This window comes from Equus asinus, chromosome 19 (assembly GCF_041296235.1).
Source record: "Equus asinus isolate D_3611 breed Donkey chromosome 19, EquAss-T2T_v2, whole genome shotgun sequence".
NCBI classification, from domain to species: Eukaryota; Metazoa; Chordata; class Mammalia; order Perissodactyla; family Equidae; genus Equus; species Equus asinus.
Window position 1 is genome coordinate 28377876 of NC_091808.1, and position 22177 is coordinate 28400052.

At 41.4% G+C, this 22177-nt stretch overlaps 1 protein-coding gene across 1 annotated transcript in view; it reads left to right on the forward strand.

Moving 5' to 3' along the window:
• Positions 1-22177, forward strand: part of LOC123284116 (rho GTPase-activating protein 20-like) — a 122072-nt gene that overhangs the window by 83291 nt on the left and 16604 nt on the right. Inside the window, exons 9-16 of the mRNA XM_070489155.1 lie at positions 808-975; positions 7590-7739; positions 8722-8763; positions 9400-9484; positions 13458-13535; positions 15785-15851; positions 18259-18414; positions 21142-21311. Of these exons, the coding sequence (XP_070345256.1) occupies positions 808-975; positions 7590-7739; positions 8722-8763; positions 9400-9484; positions 13458-13535; positions 15785-15851; positions 18259-18414; positions 21142-21311 (916 nt within the window). The remainder of the gene's footprint in view (positions 1-807; positions 976-7589; positions 7740-8721; positions 8764-9399; positions 9485-13457; positions 13536-15784; positions 15852-18258; positions 18415-21141; positions 21312-22177) is intronic.

A 22177-nucleotide genomic window follows, 5' to 3' on the forward strand; every position in this document is an offset into this window, starting at 1 on the left:
TTCACAAGGTTCAGTGCTGCTGAGCACAGAAAGCAGGCTTTACATACTCAAGGGAGACTCTTTCTTGGCTCCATGAGAGAGAATTTTCTGTAGACTATGACAATATCTCCCTATTCATGAAAGAGTTTTTGTGTCCTGTGAAATTTAGTTGTTTTACCTTTTATGACCAAAGAGTCATAGCTTAGAGCTTAGTTATAGCTCAACAAAATAATATCTAAGACCCTGTTGTGTTTAGAAACTTATTGATGTTTCCAGTATTATTTGCTGATCTTTGAGAATTTCCCCCCAAAACTTGAATACTGATTTAGCTACGATTGGAGTCAATTTTCCAGAATCTTCAGTTATCTAAATTTTTATGTTAACATGAAACTAAATTGTAATTACTTTTTCACAAATCTCTAGGTCACTTTATTTTATCTGTCTCAGGCCACAAATTGTCCTGGGTTTTGGGTTTTTGTTTTTTTTTTTACCTTCTTGTAATATTCTCAACCTTTGGCCTCTTGGTTCTCCCCTTCCCAACAGCTCGTGGCCATCTTTGCTCTGCTGCTGTCCCCTTCTCCCCACCTCTAAGAGTTGGCATGCCCCGGGGCATGTCCTGGAAACCGTTCTCCATCTACCTCAACTCCCTGTGTGCCCTCATCTTTTTTAATAGCTTTCTGTAATTGGTGACTTGAATTTGAGCTATAGAGTTCTGTTTTGGGGATCGAGGCTAATTTTTAGTGTCGTGTTAACCTTGACCTTTGGCACAAAACTCTATCAGGTATTTGATGGGTGACTGGTTGTCCTGTGGTGTTTGTTGCTTTGCAGGGAAAGCTCTTCTGTTGAGGTGGACACCCACAGTGAAAATGCTACGTCATCTGAGAGTACCGGTCGCACTCTGCTGATCCACGGCCCCGTGGAACTCAAAAGAGGCTGGAGGAGGCAGAAGCGACACCTCTTCTTGCTCAGCGATCTGTTGCTGATAACTAACACCAAGTACGTGTACACTACAGGCTCTCCTGATTACCATCAGATTGCGTTTTCACCAACCCTTACTGTGGGAAAATATTAAGTGGTTTTCTTCTTTTGCTTTTGCAAATGTTTTGATCCTCCCTTTAGTCAACAAGTATCGACAGAGGTCTTGTTCTGTGCCGTGTCCCTGTAGAGAACACGATTGTGAATGTGACAGGCAGGGTCTCTCCTGCCTGGAGCTTCCGGACAGATGATAAAAATAAGAGGAGGGAAATTACACATTGAAGTTAGTGCTTCTCATAAGAGAGAGAAGAGGGTACCATGTGGAGAAGAAAATGGGACCATCCTAGAGAGGAGCTGTCTATGAAGGTCTCTCCGAGGTGGCAGCATTTAAACCAAACCTATGGGGTGAGAAGCAGCCGCATTCCTAGACTAGGTGGCTGAGCCTTCTAGGGTGAGGGACCAGCAGGACTCAGTGGGTGCAACTCAGCCCTCTGGAGGGAGGGGTTCAGGAAAGGCTGATGTGACTGGAGCCTGCAGTGTGGGGCACAATATCAGGTAAGATACTGTGGTCAGGGGCCCAGCCACACAGGGTCTCCACAGGCCACCACAAAGGTTGAAATATTATGCTGAAGCATATTTAATTAAGCAAGTGACCATATCTGGTTTATATTTTTAGCATATTGTTCTGCCTATTGCTAGATAGCAGATTGGTGGGTAAGCAAGAGTGGACGCAGGGAGACTGGTTAGGGAGGCAGTGGTTCTGATGAAATATGACAGGGACTCCATCTTGGGAGTGGCAGTGAGAAGAGGCAGCAGACAGATTTGGAACATATGTTGGAGACAGAACCAAATGGGTGCACTTTCTTCCCAACCCTGGACACAAATGTAACCAATATCCAGCCTAGAACATGGTAATTGCTCAATTAATGTCTAACGGTAGGTGGATGCAAGGTCATCTGTTTACTTTCTTCATCTCTGCTTTCATGATTTATAAAAGACAAAGAATATTTCACCAAACAAACTATCAAGAAGCTTTTTCATTACTAGAGAAAATGAAAACTCTTTTCTTGGCTGCCCTCACCGCTAGCTCTCAGTTAGTTACGCCATGTCATAGGTAAGACACGCAAGTACCGACTTTGCAAAATGCCATATTTAATCTGAGCGACGTTAATAATAAGAAGCATGATTTATCAGAAGTTTTTTTCTGTCAGGAATTATGCTGAGGACTTTATGTACCGAATCTTGTCTGACCCTTGCAACTACCCAGTGAGATAGGCTCATTTTCCTTATCTTATGGAGGACCTTGATGCCCGGAGGTCTGCTGCCTTTCCCCAGGTCACCACCTTAGCAATTAGTGGAGTCCACGTTTGAAACTAGGTCTGTTAATTTCAGCACACAGGCTCTTACCCAACCTGTGGTGCTGCTGCCTCTATTCTCTCTTTTGTCTGGATTTCACAGAACACACCACAATCAACTAGTTTCTCTCTCATCCTTGAAATCAACCTTTCCATTGTGGTGAGGAAATGGCTACCTCACATCCTGGTGAGAAATGGAACTGAGAAACAAATGAGAAGTCTAGCTATCAAAAAAAAAAAAATCAGAGGCCAAAATAAAGACGATAAAATATATTTAAGATGAGTGAAATTGCCTCCAGATGTAGGCTTGGAGATGACGATGTCATAAAGAGGACAGAGAGAAAAAGATTCTGTCCAGGGCTTGGCGTGAGGTCCATTCAAGGCACTCTGCTCCTGATAGAGGGAATGAGGCATTATTTTAAAAAGTGTAGACTAGTTGCCAATCTCTTTATTTAAGCAAGGTTAGTATAGGAGACTGAAATTTCTTGGATGCATTCTTGGGACCACACGAGGAGCATCACAGATGGCTTGTTTAGTTTCCCCAATAGCCCTCCAAGGCAGGTACTGTTATCATCTCCAGGCTTCAGATAGGAAGACAAAGACTGAGGAAGGCTCAGGAACTGGCCCGATGTCATACACAGGAAAATGGTGGGAGAGACTGCACTGCAGGTCTGCCTTCATCCCAAGGCCATGCTCTTCCTGTCACACCATGTTGTATTCCTCTGTGCTCAACCTGAGACACACAAAAGCAAGCAACCACAACACTCATCTCCTGCTTGTCAGGACTTTGCAGACCACTCACATTCAATTTTTAAGGGGAATACGTTCTCCTTCACTTTTCTTTTCACCTTTGTAATTATTACAGTATTTAGGAGAGTAGGAGACATTTATTTTCCTACCAGAAGCCACTTCTCTCAGATACTGCTAACTTCTGAATGGGTCTGATAGAACCTACAGTACTCTGCTAAAAACATTTTATATTGATACAGTGTTCTTTTCTCCTAGCAAATTGCATCCATTTCAGAGCTGAATTTTTATTTTGGTTGGTCCATTATCACAGAAGATGCCCACCATCTTTCACATACTGCTTTTCAGAGAGCTCTCTGTGTCTGCTCAAGGGTTTCATAATGTGACACAATCTCATTCAATTTATTCAATAATATTCTTGTTTATGAGACTCAGTTCCTGAAAGATTACTTTTATATGCTTTCTACATCCATTGGGAATGTTGGAAAGTGTAGGTGATCTAAGGCATTTGATTTGCTTCAGAAGACCTTGATATAGAGAGAGCAGAGATTTTTGATAAGGTAACTGTCTTCATCTGGTCAGGCTACCAAAACCAAATATCATCGACTGCTTGGCTTAAACCACAGAAATGTATTTACAGAGATTCATTTATTTATTATTAGTGCTTCAAGTGGACCTCATGCCAAGCCCTGGACAGAGTCTTTTTCTCTCTGTCCTCTTTATGACATCACCATCTCCAAGGCTACACCTGGAGGCAATTTCACTCATCTTAAATATATTTTCTTATCTTTATTTTGGCCTCTGATTTTTTTTTTTTTTGATAGCTAGACTTCTCATTTGTTTTTCAGTTCCCTGAGCATTCTGTTCCATTTCTCACCAGGTACCAAGCAGATGAGAGTTAGTCATTTCCTCACCACACAGAAAAGAAATTTATTTATTTACAGAAATTTGTCATGGTTCTGGAGGCTGGAAATCTGAGATGAGGCTGTCAGCAGGGTCGGGTCCTCATGAGAGCTCCCCTCCCGGCTTGCAGATGGCCGCCTTCTCCCCATGGGCTCGCATACCTCTCCTCAGTGTGTGCCTGTGGAGAAAGAGCTCTCTCTCTTCCTCCCAATCCTATTGGATTAGGACCCCACTCTTATGACCTCATCTAACCTTAATTACCTCCTCTAAGCTTTATCTCCCAAAACTGACATATTGGCTGTTAGGGCTTCAAGGTATGAATTGAGGGGTGGGGAGTGGGGTGGGAGTTGGGGACACAATTCAGTCCATAGCAGGAAGCAAGCAGTACTCAATGCTGCCACCTTGTACAAGAGTTTACCACAGCTTTTAGAAAGCTGGCTACTAGATCATTTCCATAGTAAACATTTGGGGACATTCGTGATTACTGTTCATATGAGAAAATTTATTTATTTTTTTCCCACCAAGAAATAACAACTTCAATGAAATAGCCACCCGCAACAAGCCGCTTATTTCCTTTCTGTCATGCCTCGCTCTCAGATGGAGGATTGTGTTATGTCCTGGATCGATCTGTTCAAGTTAATCACCTGAGTTTAGTGCCTGCTTTTTCTACTCAGGGAATGGGGTGGAGTGACTTAGGTTCCGTTTTTCCTCAGTGTGTCTTGAGGCTTCAGTTGGAAACTCTTTCTTCTCCAGGTTGATGCTACAGAAACCAACACAAAGGGAGTAAATAGTTGACTGACTGCTGCATATATATTAGTCAGACTAAATGAACTTTAGTTTGTGTGTAATAATAAAGGGGATTTATATGTTCTTTCTTCATGAGGAAATTATATCTCTCCCGTTGTGCTGGATGTTAATAACAGTCAGTGGAAATCGTTTGGAGATTTTTTTCATACTACATTAGAAACTTTGGTTCTCAAGAATTAAAGTCAGATGGGAACTTTGTTAACATTTTTGATATTCATTAGAATGCTAAATAAGAAGTTATTTTTCAAATGAAATTATGACTTGTTTTTTTAAACAGCATCTACTTCATGAGATACTAATACTCGTAGAGGCCCATGGAGAACGTACAGAAAGGAAGAGACTGTACTTACTTAGCTCACACCCCCCTCAGACATCTCTGTCCTCATATTTAGTTATTAAAGAATATAGAAACAATGAAATCCAATTTTGTTTAGGTCAAAAGATGAAGATGACTATTAGCTTATTATCAGTGGCATCACAAAGATTCTTGCAGAAGATACCATGACCGCTACTCCCAGCATCTAAGGGAACACCCATGCCTTAGAATGAGGGGAACCTCCCTAGAATCTGTGTCTTTCCACAGTTCACCGGGGCTCACGCTCCCGTGTCCAAGTTGAGGTAGAAGAAAGCAAGAGGGATACCATCATCTTAGCAGATCGATAGCGAGGGCCCACGCGGTAGAAATAAAAACTGCCTTTTTCCTCCTGCTCCCTTTGAGCCAGTTTCCATAAGGTTCATCCCTTCTCATTTCTACTGACATAATCTGAAGAGTCAGACACTGAGAGCAGAGAAATGTGGTGAGATCTCAGGAGAATCCACTGTAGTACAAGCCTTTGCTGTAATACATTTTCAGTATTTCCAGGCTAGCATTTAGCTTTGTTGATAGAATGTCAGGAGATTGATCCTCTCACTCTCAAACGAGAGAACAATACCGTCAGAAAGCCTGATGGCTCTGGGGGGAGAAAGGAGGCTGAAGGTAGGAATGATGAGGAGGGCACTACATGGAACTGTACAGGTCAGCACTCATGGAGGCCGAGTGGTTGTGAGCATAGGCTCATGACTTAGGCTGTCTGGCTTCAAAGCCCATCTCTTGCTTTTGGCAATTTTCTTAATCTCTCTGTGAGTTTCCTCATCTATAAAATGGAGCTAATAGATATAGTGGATTGAGGATTAAGTGAAGTAATGTTTGTAAAATATGTAGAATAGTGCTTGGCATGTGGTGGGAGCTCAATAAATGTTATAGGAGACTGAAAACCATACTCTGGGCTTTTGACAACTCCGTGGTTTGGTTTCATGGAAGTGGATAATCTTGGGACTTTATGGAACTTTGGAGAGAATTAAAGAAACGACTCTTTCAGGTGCACATATTTGGAATTTTCCACACAGTACCTTAGGTGTCTCCACACATGGACATCTACATGACAAAACTTTTAAAATCTGTAAAAACAGGTAGATACATGTCTCTCTTTCCTATAGGCAGTAGACTATTTTTAGCTTCGTAATGCTTTTAGAGTTACGATCTAGAACAATTATTTTATCTGAGAATTGATTGTGTTTCACACAAATCTTCAAATACATCAACATAGGGTAAAAATGTGAAATAAATGTCTAAGAAGCCACCTGTGTCACAAGGCGTATTTGCATCCACTGTACCCTAACGTTTGAATCTAGGTCACCCTTCAGGTAGGCTTCCTGCAGAATTATTTTCGTTTCATAAATCCCATCAAAGCCTTTTTGCTTTAACTGTTCCATGAGTCAGCAGAGTCTTAGGGGTTTTTGAACCTGAGGTGTCTTGGATCTCATTTTAGCTTTAGCGTTTCCACATGTGGTTCTGAATAGGAGGCAATTCCGAAGTGGCGTGCCCGTGTTCCCTAGGCATCCTTCAGAGGACTTGTACCATCTAAATCTCAGGCTCGCCTGAGTGTTAAATTTGTGAGTTAACCGAGAGATATAGTGGTTTCCATGTCAGAGGTCAAAGGAGATTAGGCAGAAACTGTCGGAAAACCATTTCATTGCTGACAAAGTCGATCACCTTCCGATTCCTCAGAGATAAATGGGAAATATCTCCATGACTCACATGTAAGACCTCCTGGGCACTGATGTGGGACCAATCGATTGATTGGTTGAATTTTGAGCTCAGTCCGCGTGCTAACAGTTTTTCAGTTTGATCCGGAACCTGATAGAAAATGGTATGAATGAAATCTTAATAAAGGAAATTTAAAATAACCTATGCTTAAACGCTAGAAAATCTTTTAAAAAATTAAGGCTGAGAATGTATTTTAAATTCCTCTGATCCAAGCTTATTGCTGTTTTAGTCTGATTCTCAAGAAAAAAGTTGTATAATTATCTTTATAAATCATGTATCATGTATCTTTGTTCAGCTACTCAAAGGCTTTTTAAAGTAAGCAAGACATGAACAAATAATAAATTAATTATAGTAATAATAAATCATTAAGTAAATAAAATGATATATGTGAATATAATAATAAATATAACAATAATAAATGAATAATAAATGAATTAATGGTTCTCTAAAAAAGCTCTAAAATGTAGAGTATGGTCCGTACTCAATCCTCAACATGCAGAAAAATGGCTATTTGCTGCCATTGTGTTTTCAGGGCCTCCCTGGGCCAGGCGTCACTCAGCACACACTTTGTAAAGACCCATCCAACCCCTGACTGTGCAGAGCACAGAGGCTCACAGAGCTAAAGGAGGCATGTTGCACCCTGGGGCAGTGAGAATTGGCATCTTACCATGAGCACAGCTGTTCCCATAACATTTAAGAAACAAACTAACAGAGGTCTTGTTTGGTTATCTTTCTAGTTACAAAAAAAACTTTAAAATAAAAAATAAAGTACCCCTGAACACCATATGGATTGCCAACTGTTTGGACAAATTTGGAGAAGCCGACACCTCTGCCAAGAGGTCCTTTGTTTTGGGCTGGCCCACAGTGAACTTTGTGGCCACCTTCAGGTAAGACCTACAGCTTTTGTATTCAATGACTCCTTTTCTGACCTCTCATAATGACACTTGTATGTACTTTCCCCCAAAAGGTTTTTATGTGCAAATTGATCATGAACAGTGGGAACTATTGGAGTAATTTCCTTTCCTTTTTGGATGAGTGCTTTTTCAAATGGGCTCTAGGAGCTTCTTGGGGAGGTGGGTGTTCAGGGTACATGGAGTAAGGTTTAAGGCCCCTCTCAACAGCCTGCCCCTAATCCCCAGCGAGTAGCTGTGTTTTTAAATCACTGGAATATCTTCCGTGAGCAAGTACTATTAAATAGTCCAAGTCAGTTTGAAAAATTGCTTTTATACTCTCAAATTCATTCCCTTAAAAATAGTATCTAATTATACAAATAAAATTAATCATGTCATCAAATACTGGGTTGCCTGAATTGCTGTGTACATATTGTCTTATTTGGTGTCTATAGAGAGGTGACAATTCAAGACAAAGGTATGGTCCCAGAGTACAAGTTAGTGTTCCGAGACATGTTCTAAGACTGGCACGAGGATGGGGAATGTGGCTCCCCGACCCTGGACATCCTGAGTCTACACTTCTGGGTTCACAGGAGTTCTTTTTTATATTTGAATAGCACTGCCAGCTGCAGGAACGCTCTGAGGTATAATTAACCCTTTTCCTGTTCTGGAAACTGAAACTCAAGAGTGGTTAATTGATTTGCCCGTGATCACATAGCTTGCCTCACATAGTTGCAATTACGTGTTTAGATTCCACACCAACTGCTCTCCCACTTTACGATCTATTTCCCATCGCTGTAACACTGCTTGGAAAACAGCAGGGCCCATCAAATGCCCAACGATGAGGAGAGCACAACTGACACGCACATCCACGTCAGTGATAAACGGCTGCTGCTATTTTCATCTGCAATGGCAGTTCTAATATCTTAGTATAAGTATTTTATGTAGTTAATTTTTTCTCCCTTTTTTTAAATTGCAGTTCTTCAGAACTAAAGGAAAAATGGCACTCTTCCCTTCAAAGGTATTTTTTCAGTATACATATTCTAAATCTTTGATCCACAATAAAAGATTGCAGATCTCTTCATGGCAACGCCCTCAAACTATTCTCCCTCTCTCTAGTAGAAGCTGTCCGAGCATCCTCAAATAACTCCTTGTTTAGATTTACCCGGCTGCTACTGCAAAAATGTCCTCTCACTTACATGCATGTTTTGCTTATTTTTGAGGAAGTTCTGCTTGTCACTCTCATCTTCCCCTTCTCTCCAACCTAATGATTGGATCCAATGTTACTCTCAAAACACATGCTCAATTTCCCTAAGTGCAGGTTACTCTACTGAGTGATTCTCAAAGCAGCTGCTACTTCCTACCCTTGAACCCAGGAAGGTGCTGGGCCCTTCAACCAGGCAGGAAAGCTCTGAGGACTGGATCTACTGCCAAATCTCACACGACAGGGGCAACCCGTTATTTTCTGGGTCATGTCTTACTTTCATGAAGTATTTTTGCATATTCTTCCAACTCATAATTTGGTTTTGCCGAGTCTATTTATATGCTTTCAAAAATAACCAAGTAGACTGAAAATATTAGCAGTATAGATTATTTGAAAAGAAGCTAATAGCTAATCCATCCTACTCTATTTTGGGTTATTATTGAATGTGATTAGGTGCATCAATCTAGCCAAAGAGAAGGACCAGCCAGAGAGCATTCCCCTCAAAATCATCACTGAGGACATTAAGAACTGTGTCTGTGTGAGTATTTTTAAGAGCAAAAATTAAATTAAATTCCAAGTTCGTTATTTGGGCAGAATGAAAGAGAAAGACATAGACAGAGAGAGATGGAGGTAGAAACAGAGAGAGAGAGAGAAAGGGAGAGAGAAGGAAAGAAAAACAGGAAGGGGAGATGAGGGGGAGGGAGGGAGAAAGGAAGAGAGGGGAAGAGAAAGAATTTAGAAGGTACCAAGTGGAAAACTGTATTTTCCTGTATCCATACTGTGACATAAAACGTGAATCCCAGGTGATATGAAGCAAGAGGAATCTATGATGGCTTCAGTGCTTAAGCATGGAAAGAATATTGCATGGTAAACGTTCCTAATGTTTCTCTGGATCCTGCTAATGGTAATTATAGTGGCTTGTTGTAATAAAGTGATTTTCACAACCAGGTATTTCCTATTAGAATGAAACATTTTTCCCAATTGTTGCTACATGCAGAGTGGCCTGGGTTGTTGCCACAGTTTTTTTCTTCCTAGGATGTTTTATTTGGAATAATTGTAAAGTGACAGAAAAGTTGCAAAAATACAAAAGGTATAAAGAACACCCATATACCCTTTAGCTAGATTCACCTATTTGGTTAACATTTTCCTCCATTTGCTTTATCATTTATTTTGTTGTCTCTCTCTCCTTCTCCATATTGTGTATGAAGATACCTATTTTTGAGGGTCACACATACGTCATGGTCCTTTATCCTTAAACACTTGGGTATGTCCTAAGCATAAGGGTATTCCCTTCTATAACACCATACAGTTATCGCCTTTAGTACATTGAACATTGGTGTAATACTTGAAGCTACCATTCATGTTCCCATTTTGCCGGCTGGCCTCAGTAATGTCCCTCTTCTAGGAGAGAATCTACTGGAGGGTCAGGTATTAAAAATGCGGAGAAGTTTTGAAAAGTCTTTCATTCTGAGGAATGTCAGCACTAATTGAACTGAAAAGGTTGAGACTTTGAAGAGATCAGTATATTTCTACCTTATTTTGTTGATGCCACTGGGGAAAAAAACCATTCACCTCAGTTGTTTCTATAGAATTTGATCTCTGAAACTGTAGTGCAGGAGCCAAGACATTTACCCTGAGGAGCAAATATTCTGGGTGTTTTTCATATCACTTTGTTCTGTTATCTGTTACGGGAGCTCTCGATCACACACGATAGTATGTGAAGGTGGAAAAAGAGGCAGTTTAAGACAGTTATTTCCTGGCCAGTAGGAAAGCCATGCAAATATTCTGATCTGTTGCTGAGTATCCGAGAGATGCTCTGCTTGAGGAGATAAGACTGGAGAGTTCCCTAGCAAAGCACACTGCCTGCTCTCATTTCACTTAGGGCAGGGGTTGCAGTCAGAATTTTTCATGGAAAATCACCTTTAAATTTTTGAAAATGAACTTTAATTGCATAAACGTGACACAAAACAAACATTTCTAATGTTCTTCATTCATTCCCGAAGATCCAAATTTCCCTCTAATTCTATTTCATTTCACCCTGGAGAAACTTTCCTTAGCATTTCTTTTTATGCAGATCTGGTGCCTACAGATTTTCTTAGTTTCTTTTATCTGAAAATGTCTTTATTTCACCTTCACTCTTGAAAGATATGTTTGCTGGATGTAGAATTTTGCCTGCAATTTTTTTTCTTTCGGCGCTTTAAAGATGTTCCACTGTCTTTTGGTCTTTATGTTTCTGATGAGTTGTCTGTGATCATTCAAACATTAATCATCTGCATATGATCTGTCATTTTTCTTCAGCTGCTTTCAAGATTTTTTTCTGATTTTTGGTTTTTAGCAGTGTGGGTAAGTATCAGAGCATGGTTTTCCTTGAATCTGTTTTTTTGCCAAACAAAATCCTGTTTGGCATTTTCTAAACTTCTTGAGTTTTTAAATTTATGTCTTTATGAATGTAAATTATGTCTAAAGTTTGGGAAATTTTGGTCATTATTTCCTCATTTTTTTTTCTTCCCCGTTTTTTCTCTTCTTTCTTTCTGAGATTCTAGTTACACGTATATCAGACACTTTGATGTTGTCCACAGGCCCCTCAGGTTCTGTTAATTTTTTCAGTCTTCTTTTTTCCCCTTTCCTCTTCACATTGGATAATTTCTATTATCTACTTTCAAAATCATTTCCTCTTCCATTTGTCATCTTCATTATGCAATTTAGCCTGTGTAGTTTCAATTTTTTTTTCAAATTTCAGATAAAAAATTTCTATTTTTCAATATTTTTAATTTCTATGCTGAGATTCCTATATTTTTGTTTATTATGACCATATTTTCATTTCTATAATTGAGCATAATTGTAATAGCTGTCTTTAGCTAATAATTTGAACGTTTAGATCATCTCAGGGTTGTCCTCAACTCTTGAGAATTGATCACATTTTCCTGGTTCTTCATATATCAAGTAACACTTTAGTTCTTATGAAAAAAATCACATTTCCATTTTTTTCAAATTATTTGATGAAATAGTTTATTTTTTTTAAGGCGTTTGTTTGCAAAGAGCTCTGTCTACTGGAATTTATCTGTTTTGGAGAACAGACAACATGCAGGAAGAAATACACACATCCCTGGAATGACTATTTGGAATATAATATGTTCCTTATGCCAGGAAAAACCGTTATGTTACAGACCAGATAAATTAGGGAGTGATGATTAGCATTTGAAAAGAGATTCTTTTACTTTAAAAAATCTTTCATGGGAGAGTTTTTGATTGTCTTGAAGGGACTTCAGACATCTTAAAAACAGCAGCACCCTTACTTCTGGTTAGGTCCCGAGGGAAACCCCATGTTTGAATGCCCCCAGACACGTCAGCACAGGAAGCTCCCAGCATGCCTGCGTCTGGGCGCTCGGAGCTCTACCACTGGGTTCTGAAGCACTTTCTCATAGTCCTTAGGGCTACAAGTAGTTGGAAATCAATGAATGCTTTCATTGATAGAAGTCCCATTATAAGCAAGTTTCAGGGCCATCTGTCATATCAAGCAATTGAATTCATACGAAGAAAAATACAATGAAAGGACAAGGAATGAATTATGAAAGGATTCCCTTTGTTTTTAATGTCATCTTCAAGCCTCTGAGTGTCCCCTTATGCTGTCTGTCTTCTTTAAGCACCGTTGATTTAGGACAGGGGCCTTCCTGCCTGATAATACTCTCAAACTATGTGCGCAGTCAGTGTTCTTGGTTACCGTTTGTCTTCTTTTAAAATGTCTTTTGGAGTTCAGAGAGTTCAATAGATATCTCAGAATCCTATCAATCGCTTTCGGGTACTTTTCTGTAAACTGTCTTCCTATTTTAATGGAGCAGTTTCTCACTGTGAGGTGTGGCAGGGAGCTATTGTGAATACCCTAGTCACTGGCAGAGTTTGGAATGCAACTTGAGTTTCTCAAATTTTCAGTCTAATTTCCTGGACTCATTGGTTTCATTTAATTGTCTCAACATATCTTGACAATGAAAACTTAGTGACCATCATGCCAGACACAAAGAAAGTACTCACTAAAGAATAGCTTTAAAAAATGCCTTTTATAGCCAGTTCTTCTGATTTTACCAACACCAAGTATGTAATTGCAAAGAAATAAAGCCATATTACAAAAGCACAACTCAGGAAGAGAAAGGGTTCAGCTCCTCCTTTTTAAACCACACCCCCTCCATTACAGAAATAGCCTCAAGGTGCTGAGGACCAGCCCACGGGCCCGCCCAGAATTCTCAGTCTTTCTCCTTCTTGCTTAAGCTGTTATGTTTTTTGTGCCACAAATCCTTTCAGAGAAATATTTGATTTACTGAAATGCTTCCTACTAGCCTCATGTTATACAAAGGAATGAAAGTAAATGGTATTTAGGGGTTCGTGCTCTGCATGTGCTGTGCTGTGTCACCACCTGAAAACGAGCTTGCCTTTAGAATACGGATAGTAATTTGACAAAAATTATTTAAATTTTTCAAATTTAAATTATAGCAATTTTTCGCATTTATTTTTTACAGTCTGTAACTGTAACAGTGACCAATTCGGATACAGTGAATAACGTTATCAACATGTCACTACCAATGCTTGGAATAACTGTAAGTTACCTGCAAACTATTTTTACTTAAAAACCAACTTTAATTTTTGAGATTTGTGTGTGTGTGTGTGTATGTTTGCATAATGCACCACCCATCATGACAAGTGATTATTATGGATTTCAAAGTCATATTTTGTCCCCCTTCAAATTTGGAAATTGAAGGCAGCAAAGCTATATTATTAACCTATATATGGTTGCTATTCTTGTATTCCCATTTTAAATTTTGTGCAAATGGAAAGTAATAGCATAATGAAATTGGGCTATAATTTTAGAGTGCTAATGGCAACATGCATTTTTATTGTATGTATCTTATACATGGACAATCACATAAGATTCTAAATATTTCCTCCTCCACTGGACTGTTCCTTCTGTATATTCGTTCCTGATTCCTCCCCTCCCATTGCCATTTGCCCTGGTTGTCATTCAAGGACTCAATCTCAGTATGATGAACCCTAAATAAGATGTTTTCTTGTGAACTTTGATATAAAGACCACCTGGCTACAGGCTCCATCCCATTGATGCAGACCCTGAGGATGAGTTGGCTGATGCCCTTTGTGAATTGGTAAAGGAGGAGACAAGTTCTGAATGAGACCACGAATCCGGGGGCGTTTGTGTCCACATCACTTTCATCCTGTTCTGCTTTTAAGTGTCTGCTCTTTGATATTTTGATGGAGCTGGTGTGAGCTGTTGAAATTCTTTTTGGTGAGAGATACATATGTTTGAGGACGAGGTTGTGTCAGGGAAAAGAGAGGGAGAGTGACATGCAGATGGACAGAAAACAAGGAAGCACTTGTAAAGCACGGCTCCTCAAATAAAATTCTCTGGAAATGTGAAAATGCCCTGCTACAGTGACAGGGCATAATTACAAGACTTGTATTTAAAATTTGCCTAACCCAATGGTATAATAAAGCCTCTTAAAAGCTAAGGGCACCCAGAATTTTCCATAAGGAGCCAATGATTTCTGTACAAACAGAATTAATAATAATACATTTTAAATGAATTGGAATTTATATGCATGAGTAAAGCACACTTCTGCATTGATTTCTAACCTAGAAGATATGTACACTCTGAATAACAATTAAACCTTGGAAGAGAGTGAGTGTTTTTAGGGATGAGGTTAGGGAGATTGATTAATGATATAGCTCATTTTATTTCATGATTTTAATTTTCCTTAGCATAAAGTGATCAATCTCACTAGACAAAAAATTTCTATTTTAATGAAGAGTTGGGCTTATTTGGCTATATATGTATGCCTGATTGAAGAGATTCCAACACAGTGTTTCCAATCCCTACCTTAAAAGGTTTTTATTAGCTCTCATTTCCTATTTGCAACACAATTTTGAGCAGATTTAGCTGTGCAGGCACGTGTGTGTGCCTGTGTATGTGTGTGTGATGGCTGCCATAGCTGGGACTCTCCTTCAGAAGGGCTAGACTGATTTTTAATCGGGAGTCAAGGGCAAGCACGGTACCTATCGATCACCAACAATTCCGTTTCAAACATTTTTTGCTTTATCCTCTCTTGGAGAACTCTTTAAAATAATTCAGCAGTCTTTATAATTTTGACTTGTTCGTTCCGAGTAGGCTTTACAGCATTACTGGCAACGATTCTGCTGGGAGTGGCTGTGCTCTGCATCTGACCTGTTCTCTCGGTTACAGTTCTTGTGGCTTCTTTCCCGCGTCTGCACCAGAGTCAGTGCGCTGACTTCGCTGGGCCATCTCCTCAAGGCCTCCTGGGCTTCCGCCTCCTTTAGCTCAGGGTTGCTGAGCCATCGAGGCCTTTCAAGCTTTACTTTCATGGAACAGTCATGGCAGGGTGTGTGGCTCTCTGGACAACATGCTTGTCTGGGCAGGGACATTTGAAGGCAAAAGCCAACATTCTCCAAGGAGTCTGGAGATAGCAGAAGGCAGGACTCTCAAGATTAGACTTTTCCTCCTTAATAAAGGGGGCATAACTGTGATTTCTTTTGCTATCGGCCACGCCCAAATTGAGGGGCTGACTGCATTGTGGTTCCATGGATCCTTGGCCTTCATCAACAGGGACAAGAATCAGGGATGGTCTATTGGAGGCTGTGAGAGGGATAAGGGGTTACTGAAATCGGCGCCATTGACTCCGAAAAACTGTAGCCACCCCCATTGACCAAATAGCATTTATACTGGCCCCAATTTCTTCTTTTTGGAAGCAGAAATGCTAAGGAACTGGTACCTGCTGTGAAAGATTTAGTGTGACACATAGTTCTTTTTGTTTCCAAGGGCTCTGAGAAAGATTACCAGCTGTGGGTCAGTTCCGGCAAGAAAGAGGCCCCATGCCCACTCACTGGTAAGTGTCGGGGAACATCTCAGAGGGGGCTGATTGGGTGGAAAACTGCAACTCTGAAGTCTCAAAGGAACGGTTGCTCGGTCTCAAGCTCCAAGACCCTTAAAAGTGAAAATCTTATGCAATATTCCTTCCTACATTTATTAAATAATTACTAAGCACTTACTCTATCCCAGGCACTGAGAACATCTCTTCATTCCACGGCTTATGGTCTAGTTTGTGGGAAATGTGAGTTTTTCTTCTTTACTTTTTTACTTGACAAGCAGAGCTGTCTTGAAAAACTTATACATACTTACTTCCTCAGGTATGATGGCAACCTGGATTGGAATTTCTTTTCCCATCTATTTATTTTTTTATATTCCTGTCTTGAATTCCTCTGTTCCATTTCCTAACTACTAAGTAGCCTCTATTTTGTGAGAATCTTAAAAAATCCAGCCAATCCTCTGAATCCAAGTACAAATATTTATTTAATACTTGCTCTGTGTCTGAAACTTTTCTCAGCATCATAAGGAAGATGAGATAATGGCAGTTAACTCCTCACGTCTTCACTGACTAAACCACCGGTACTTTGCTGTTTCTCAGGCCGAGTTTTCTAGCATTGTTCTTGAGGTTATTGATAAATCGATTACACCTCTCCTAAAATCGTTATTAGAGCGAGTGAGCTAAAAGAATAATAATAATTCTTGGATCAGCAAATTTGTTCAGTGTGGAAAATAGAGGGACTAAGACAAGGGAAGGGACAGGCTCTGTCGCAGACCTGGCAGGAGGTCTTCTCAGCCTTCACGGAATTGAAGAGAGTGAGGACCTTGCTCTGGATGAGCTTGGGCTGAAGGGAGTGTTGTGGCTGGTTTGATCTTCTATCCAGACCACTAACACTGTCTCCCTGTCGGCAATAAGGTGTGTTCACTGCAGGAGCACTTTGAATTTCCTTCAAGAACTTTTCTTTTGCTTTCATGACTTGGCTAACTCTCTGGTGCCAGAAGACTAGCTCTCAGCCGCCTCAGCTTGCGACATGGCTTCCTCAGGAAGCTTAATCATTTCTCACTTTTCATTTAAGGTGAGAGGTGTGTGACTCTTCCTCTCATTGAACACTTAGAGGCCATTGTAGGGTTACTAGCTGGCCTAATTTCCATATTGTCGTGTCTCAGGGAACAGGGAGGCCTGAGGATATGGAGAGAGACGGGAATGTCAGGTCAGTGGAGAGGTCAGAACACACACACATTTATCCATTAAGGTCTCCATCTTAGATGAGCAGTGTTCATAGTGCCCCAAAACAATTACAATAGTACCATCAAAGACACTGATCACAGATCACGATAACAACTATAATAATCATGAAAAAGACTGGAATATTGCAAGAACTATCAAAATATGACACAGCAACATAAAGCGAGCAAACACCGTTGGAAACACGGTGCTGATCGATTTGCTTGACATAGGGTTGCCGGAAGTTCTCAATTTGTAAAAAGTGCAGTATCTGTGAAATGCAATTAAGGGAAGCACAATAAAACTAGGCATGCCTGTATTCTTCAAGAATGAAATCCACACCACACTGTTGGGGAAAAGTGCAATTCTCCACAGAGAACTCTGTGGAGAGGAAGCAATTTAAAGCATGGAAGAGCAAAACAAATCACATGGCAGGCAACTCCAGGTGATGTTGGGGGCAGTTTTCCACTCTGTAAACACTGTTTTGCACTTTGCTTCTGGGTTTCCAACACCATGCAGCCTTCCCTCTGCTGGCTGCCTGGCAGGGCCCTGGGAGGGTGGGCAGCCGTGGGAGGGCAGCTGAAGGCACAGAGCCCTGCTGCTCTTGAGGAGCCCTTGTCTTTAGAACTGACAAAAGGAAACGAAAAATCTGTGTTCAAATGACATTACGAGTGAGACAACAGTGATCACAGCAATTCTGAACATATATGGTCCAATTCTTTAAAAACCATTGACCACCAATGTTTATTAATATATTTTCCCTGATCCTTATAAGTCTGTGTGAGGGTAAGCATTTAAAAGGATGAATGTCAGGCTCAGAGAGATCAAGTAATTTCCCTCAGATATACAGATCTAGTTAGCGTCAAGGCAGAAACTAGAAGGCATTAAATATTCTTGGAGGGAAACACAGCAAAAGTCAACATTGTGCAATGCACTTACAGATCTATGAATTCCAAAGAAAGCAACGTGGTTAAAAATCTTTTTCTCTTTCCTTTTTAAACTCTTTTGCTTGGGCACCTGCTTTTTGCAAGGTGTCCCCCATGAGGGTGCACGTGGCGCTCACTCGGGAGCACAGCCTTCTTCATCCAGAAGCTCAAGGAGAATGGCAGCACACACTGGTGTGGCCCACACGCTCACAGTAAGGAGGTTTGATCCTAATCCATCACCATCATCCTGATGCATAGTTAGATTTTTCTCTGTACAGGACATGAGCATCCCTACATAATTAAAATGAGTCATCGTCCAGCCACTGGGCTCCTGCCACAGGGACCAGAGGGCTCCACCTTCCAGGAGTCCCCAGACATGCAAGGCCAATTCATCCTGAAGCCAAGGCACCCAGCCAGGAACCAGCAGAGGACAGGTGAGCCCCTCCCCTCCGGCAAGCGCCTTCTCTTGGCTCATGTCTCCACTTCCCAAACGCGTGACACAGAGCTGATTTTCCATGTGTGGGTGGAGGGCCCGTGTGGACAGGAACCCAGTACCTGCCCAGAATCAAGCTTAGAGAAACTCCAAAGGTCTGAAATCAAGACCCAGCTCAATTCTAGGAAGGTTTTTTTCTTTTTTAATTCTTCTGGGTAGACAGTTGCTCCCTTCTCTGTATCCCCAGAGCACTGTTGCCATATAGTTCTGTGTCTGCACATCCATGTGTCTTCTCAGAGCATGTGCTTCTACAACCCGAGAACGTGCCTTCCCAATCTCAGGGATTTGTCCAGTATCTCAGTCTGTCACGGGAGGGGACCAAATGACCACATGTCTTAGACACACCTGGAATCAAAAACTCCAGTGGAGCAAAGAGTTATGGAATTGAACTGGACTCTCTTCTGGGCTTCGGCTGAAGTGGCCTTGGGATTCCAGAGAGAACTGGACTCTCAAGTCTGTTCCCACAGCAAGCTCGCTTTCCACGTCTGCTTCAGACCCAGGGTGAGACCAAAACTAGACTGAATGTTTACGGTCAGGGCTTTTTTATCTTCCTTCTTGTCATTTTTTCCCCTACCACTCCAATATTCTCCCATTGATATTTCTTTCTCTGAAGAAGACATTTTATTTATTTGGGAAGTATTTGAGCCAGAATAGAATTTCTACTTCAAAGTATTTTTATTATGATTGTTATTCTAGAAGGATAAAGTTTCAAAAAATTTATTTTTTAATACACACACCCTAATTGGAGCATGAGGAAACACTAACCTAAATCTTGCCAGGACTGTTTAAAACTAGCTAGGTTTTGGGGGCCAGCCCGGTGGTGTAGTGGTTAAGTTCAGTGCGCTCCACTTCGGTGGCCCAGGGTTCGTGGGTTTGGATCCCAGGTGCTGACCTACACCACTCATCAAGCCAAGCGGTGGAGGTGACCCACATACAAAATATAGGAAGATAGGCTCAGATGTCAGCTCAGGGCCACTCTTCCTCAAGCAGAAAGGAGATTGGCAACAGATGTTAGCTCACTGTCTATACTTTCTGTCTATGCTCATAGAGTAGCTGAATGTGTAGCTTTGTATCAAGGGATAGAGCACTCTTCTTCAGAGCATTCTTGTTTAAGCTGAATAATGGAATACATTTGGATAGTTTTAGAAATAATAAAATCAGGTTAAGAGTAGGAAAAACAGGTTGCATACAACAACTCAACCTATATTTTAACGTGTATCTGAGACAAACATTTGTACATGCAGACATATAGAAATCTTCTCCTGGAGTTAAGAATGTATTGGCTTTCTTCTCTCTTTTTAAAATGGTAGGGGTATCAAATGCCAGGCAGGAAGAAGCCTTAGTTAGGGGAGTGGTGGCATTCCTTCATGACTGCTACCTTCTGGAGGCAGTGAAATCAAATGGAGAATGGGGGTGGGGTCTGCTTTGGGGGGAGGAGACAGATGTCTAGGCCTCCTTAGGCCCTCTGAGTGAGGGAGATGAGATTTATCAAGGCTGCTATGAGCCATGCCTTATGCTGAGTGGGACCTTCTAGTATTTAGTCCAAAGAGGTGTAGGTAGCATCATTTACATTAAAGTTGACCAAACCAAAGCTCAAAGAGTTTTGAGTAAACTTATCCGACTAAGTGGCAGAACCAGGAGCCTTCTGTTTCTCGGATCCTGCTCTCTCTGGTCCAGCCCCAGGAGCACTGCATCCACGTGAGTGGACATGGAGATGCACTCACTCCTTCCCAGGAAGGCCGAGTGGTTGGGCGTTGAAGGCTACTTGGTGAAATGTTGCTTCACTGTTTATCCTTCTACAACTTGGCTCCTCTGTTGACATTTTTAGTATTCGGTATAAACATGTGATTTAAACAAATGTTAAGGTACCTTCTTAGGTAAACATTCATAGCTGAGCAGTAGAAACTTGGAACTCAGCTTTTCCTTGCTGATCACCTTTCTTTTGAAAAGCATTCTTTTGAGAGGTTCTGTTGGGTAGTTAAAAATCATCTCTGGGTAGCTTTGTGGGGTGTCCGAAGAAACACGGCCACCTGGAATCTTACCACATAGCCAGCATTTAATGACTACTTCCCAAGGACCCTGACTGCTGATAGTCATCATGGAGCTGCCTGAGCGTTGTGGCCCCCAGAGCAGAGGCCAGAGGCTGGCTGAGAAGTGGGCTCAGGCAGGTTGTGTCTTGAAAGGCAGATCCTTTTGCTGAAAGAAAGTTGGCCATGGTTGGGCGTTCAGAAAGCAAACAGGGAATCTAAGAGTGGGAGAAGACTTACTATGAAAGTAGATGATTGCCAAACTCTGCTTGATTTGAAAACCAAACCTGGTTAGCTTTCGAAATGTGATCTGTCACCTGAATCCACTGTTCATACTGAACATCAGAAAACACGGACAAGTACAAGTGAAGTGTCTCATGCAGCAGGCAGGAGAGAGCACTGCCTAGGAAGCATTTCCCCTGGAAGAAGTGACCCCGAGTCTGAGCAAGCCTCTAGGTTTGCAGGATGAGGGGAAGAAGAGCACATTAACACCACAAGGATGCAGTTGGCCAATTTCCGAACGTGGGAAATTCTGTGCAAAATCTGACTCAGTTCCTCTTTCTTCTTGCCATCGCAATGAATGTGCCGTAAGTAAATTAAACTAACTACTACTGATAATCTCACTTCTTCTTCGGATTCAGGCCAGAAGTCAGTGAGAATTAATTTTATGGGCAACTGGGCCCTCCGGCGCGGCTCCAGCGCCTGCCAGGACCTTCCGTACGTGACGCCACCATCCGCAAAGCCAGGGCAGCTCTTCGGTGTCAGCCTCGGGGATGTGTGCGAACGCGACAGCCTGCCCCCTTCTCTTCTGGTGGGTCTCATTTTGGTCTTCTGTGGCTTTCCTGAGGAGGGAGAACTCTGAGAGGTCAAGTGTCTCGTTTAAATCTATCCCTAAATGGAGAAATCTTTAGACAGCCGCTGGCTTTGGGGGAAAAGCTTTGCTAATATTACGTCAAAGAATAAAATCTGATTTAGGTACTGCTGAGTCCTAAAGCAAACACGACAAAGAAAAGATACCCATGTCCATTCCATAGGTTTCAGCAAAGACCCACATATGCCTGCTCAGATCAATGCAAATGGGCTTTATGTGGATGAGTCTCTGAGAGTCCACCCCATCTCATCTTCTCTGAACTCCACAGTAGTCTTCAGCCTCCTTCAGCTGAGTCTACTCAATCTCACTCCTCAGAATCTCTCAGGTGACTTTGACCTGTATTTCCAGTGCTGAAGCATACAGACTCAGCCTCTGGCATATGTGGATCCTTTCATCCAAATAGAATGTGTCAAGTGACAGCCACAGAATTTGGCCTGTGTTAACTCAAATTGGTGTATGGAATTGTCAGTGTCAACATTTATTGAGTGTCCAGTATCTCTCCAAGCACTCTACCAGATCTAGGGAATTTTAGGCTAACGGTGAAGAAATGTGTCATGCCAGTCCCATGCTCCTACTACCTCAGTCCTTGCAAGTTTCACAGCAAATTTAGGGGGTAGCTATGATTATCATTATTCCCACTTCACAAACGAGAAAAAAAAAACCTCACTAAAGTGTACACTGTGCCCAAGGCCACACAGCCAAGATGTAGCATCATAGGATTCAGGTCCCTTGGATTACCTGACTCCAATACCTAGAGCCTTTCTGCACCACAAGCAGAGGACATGAAGATGCAGCAAAAGGAAAGG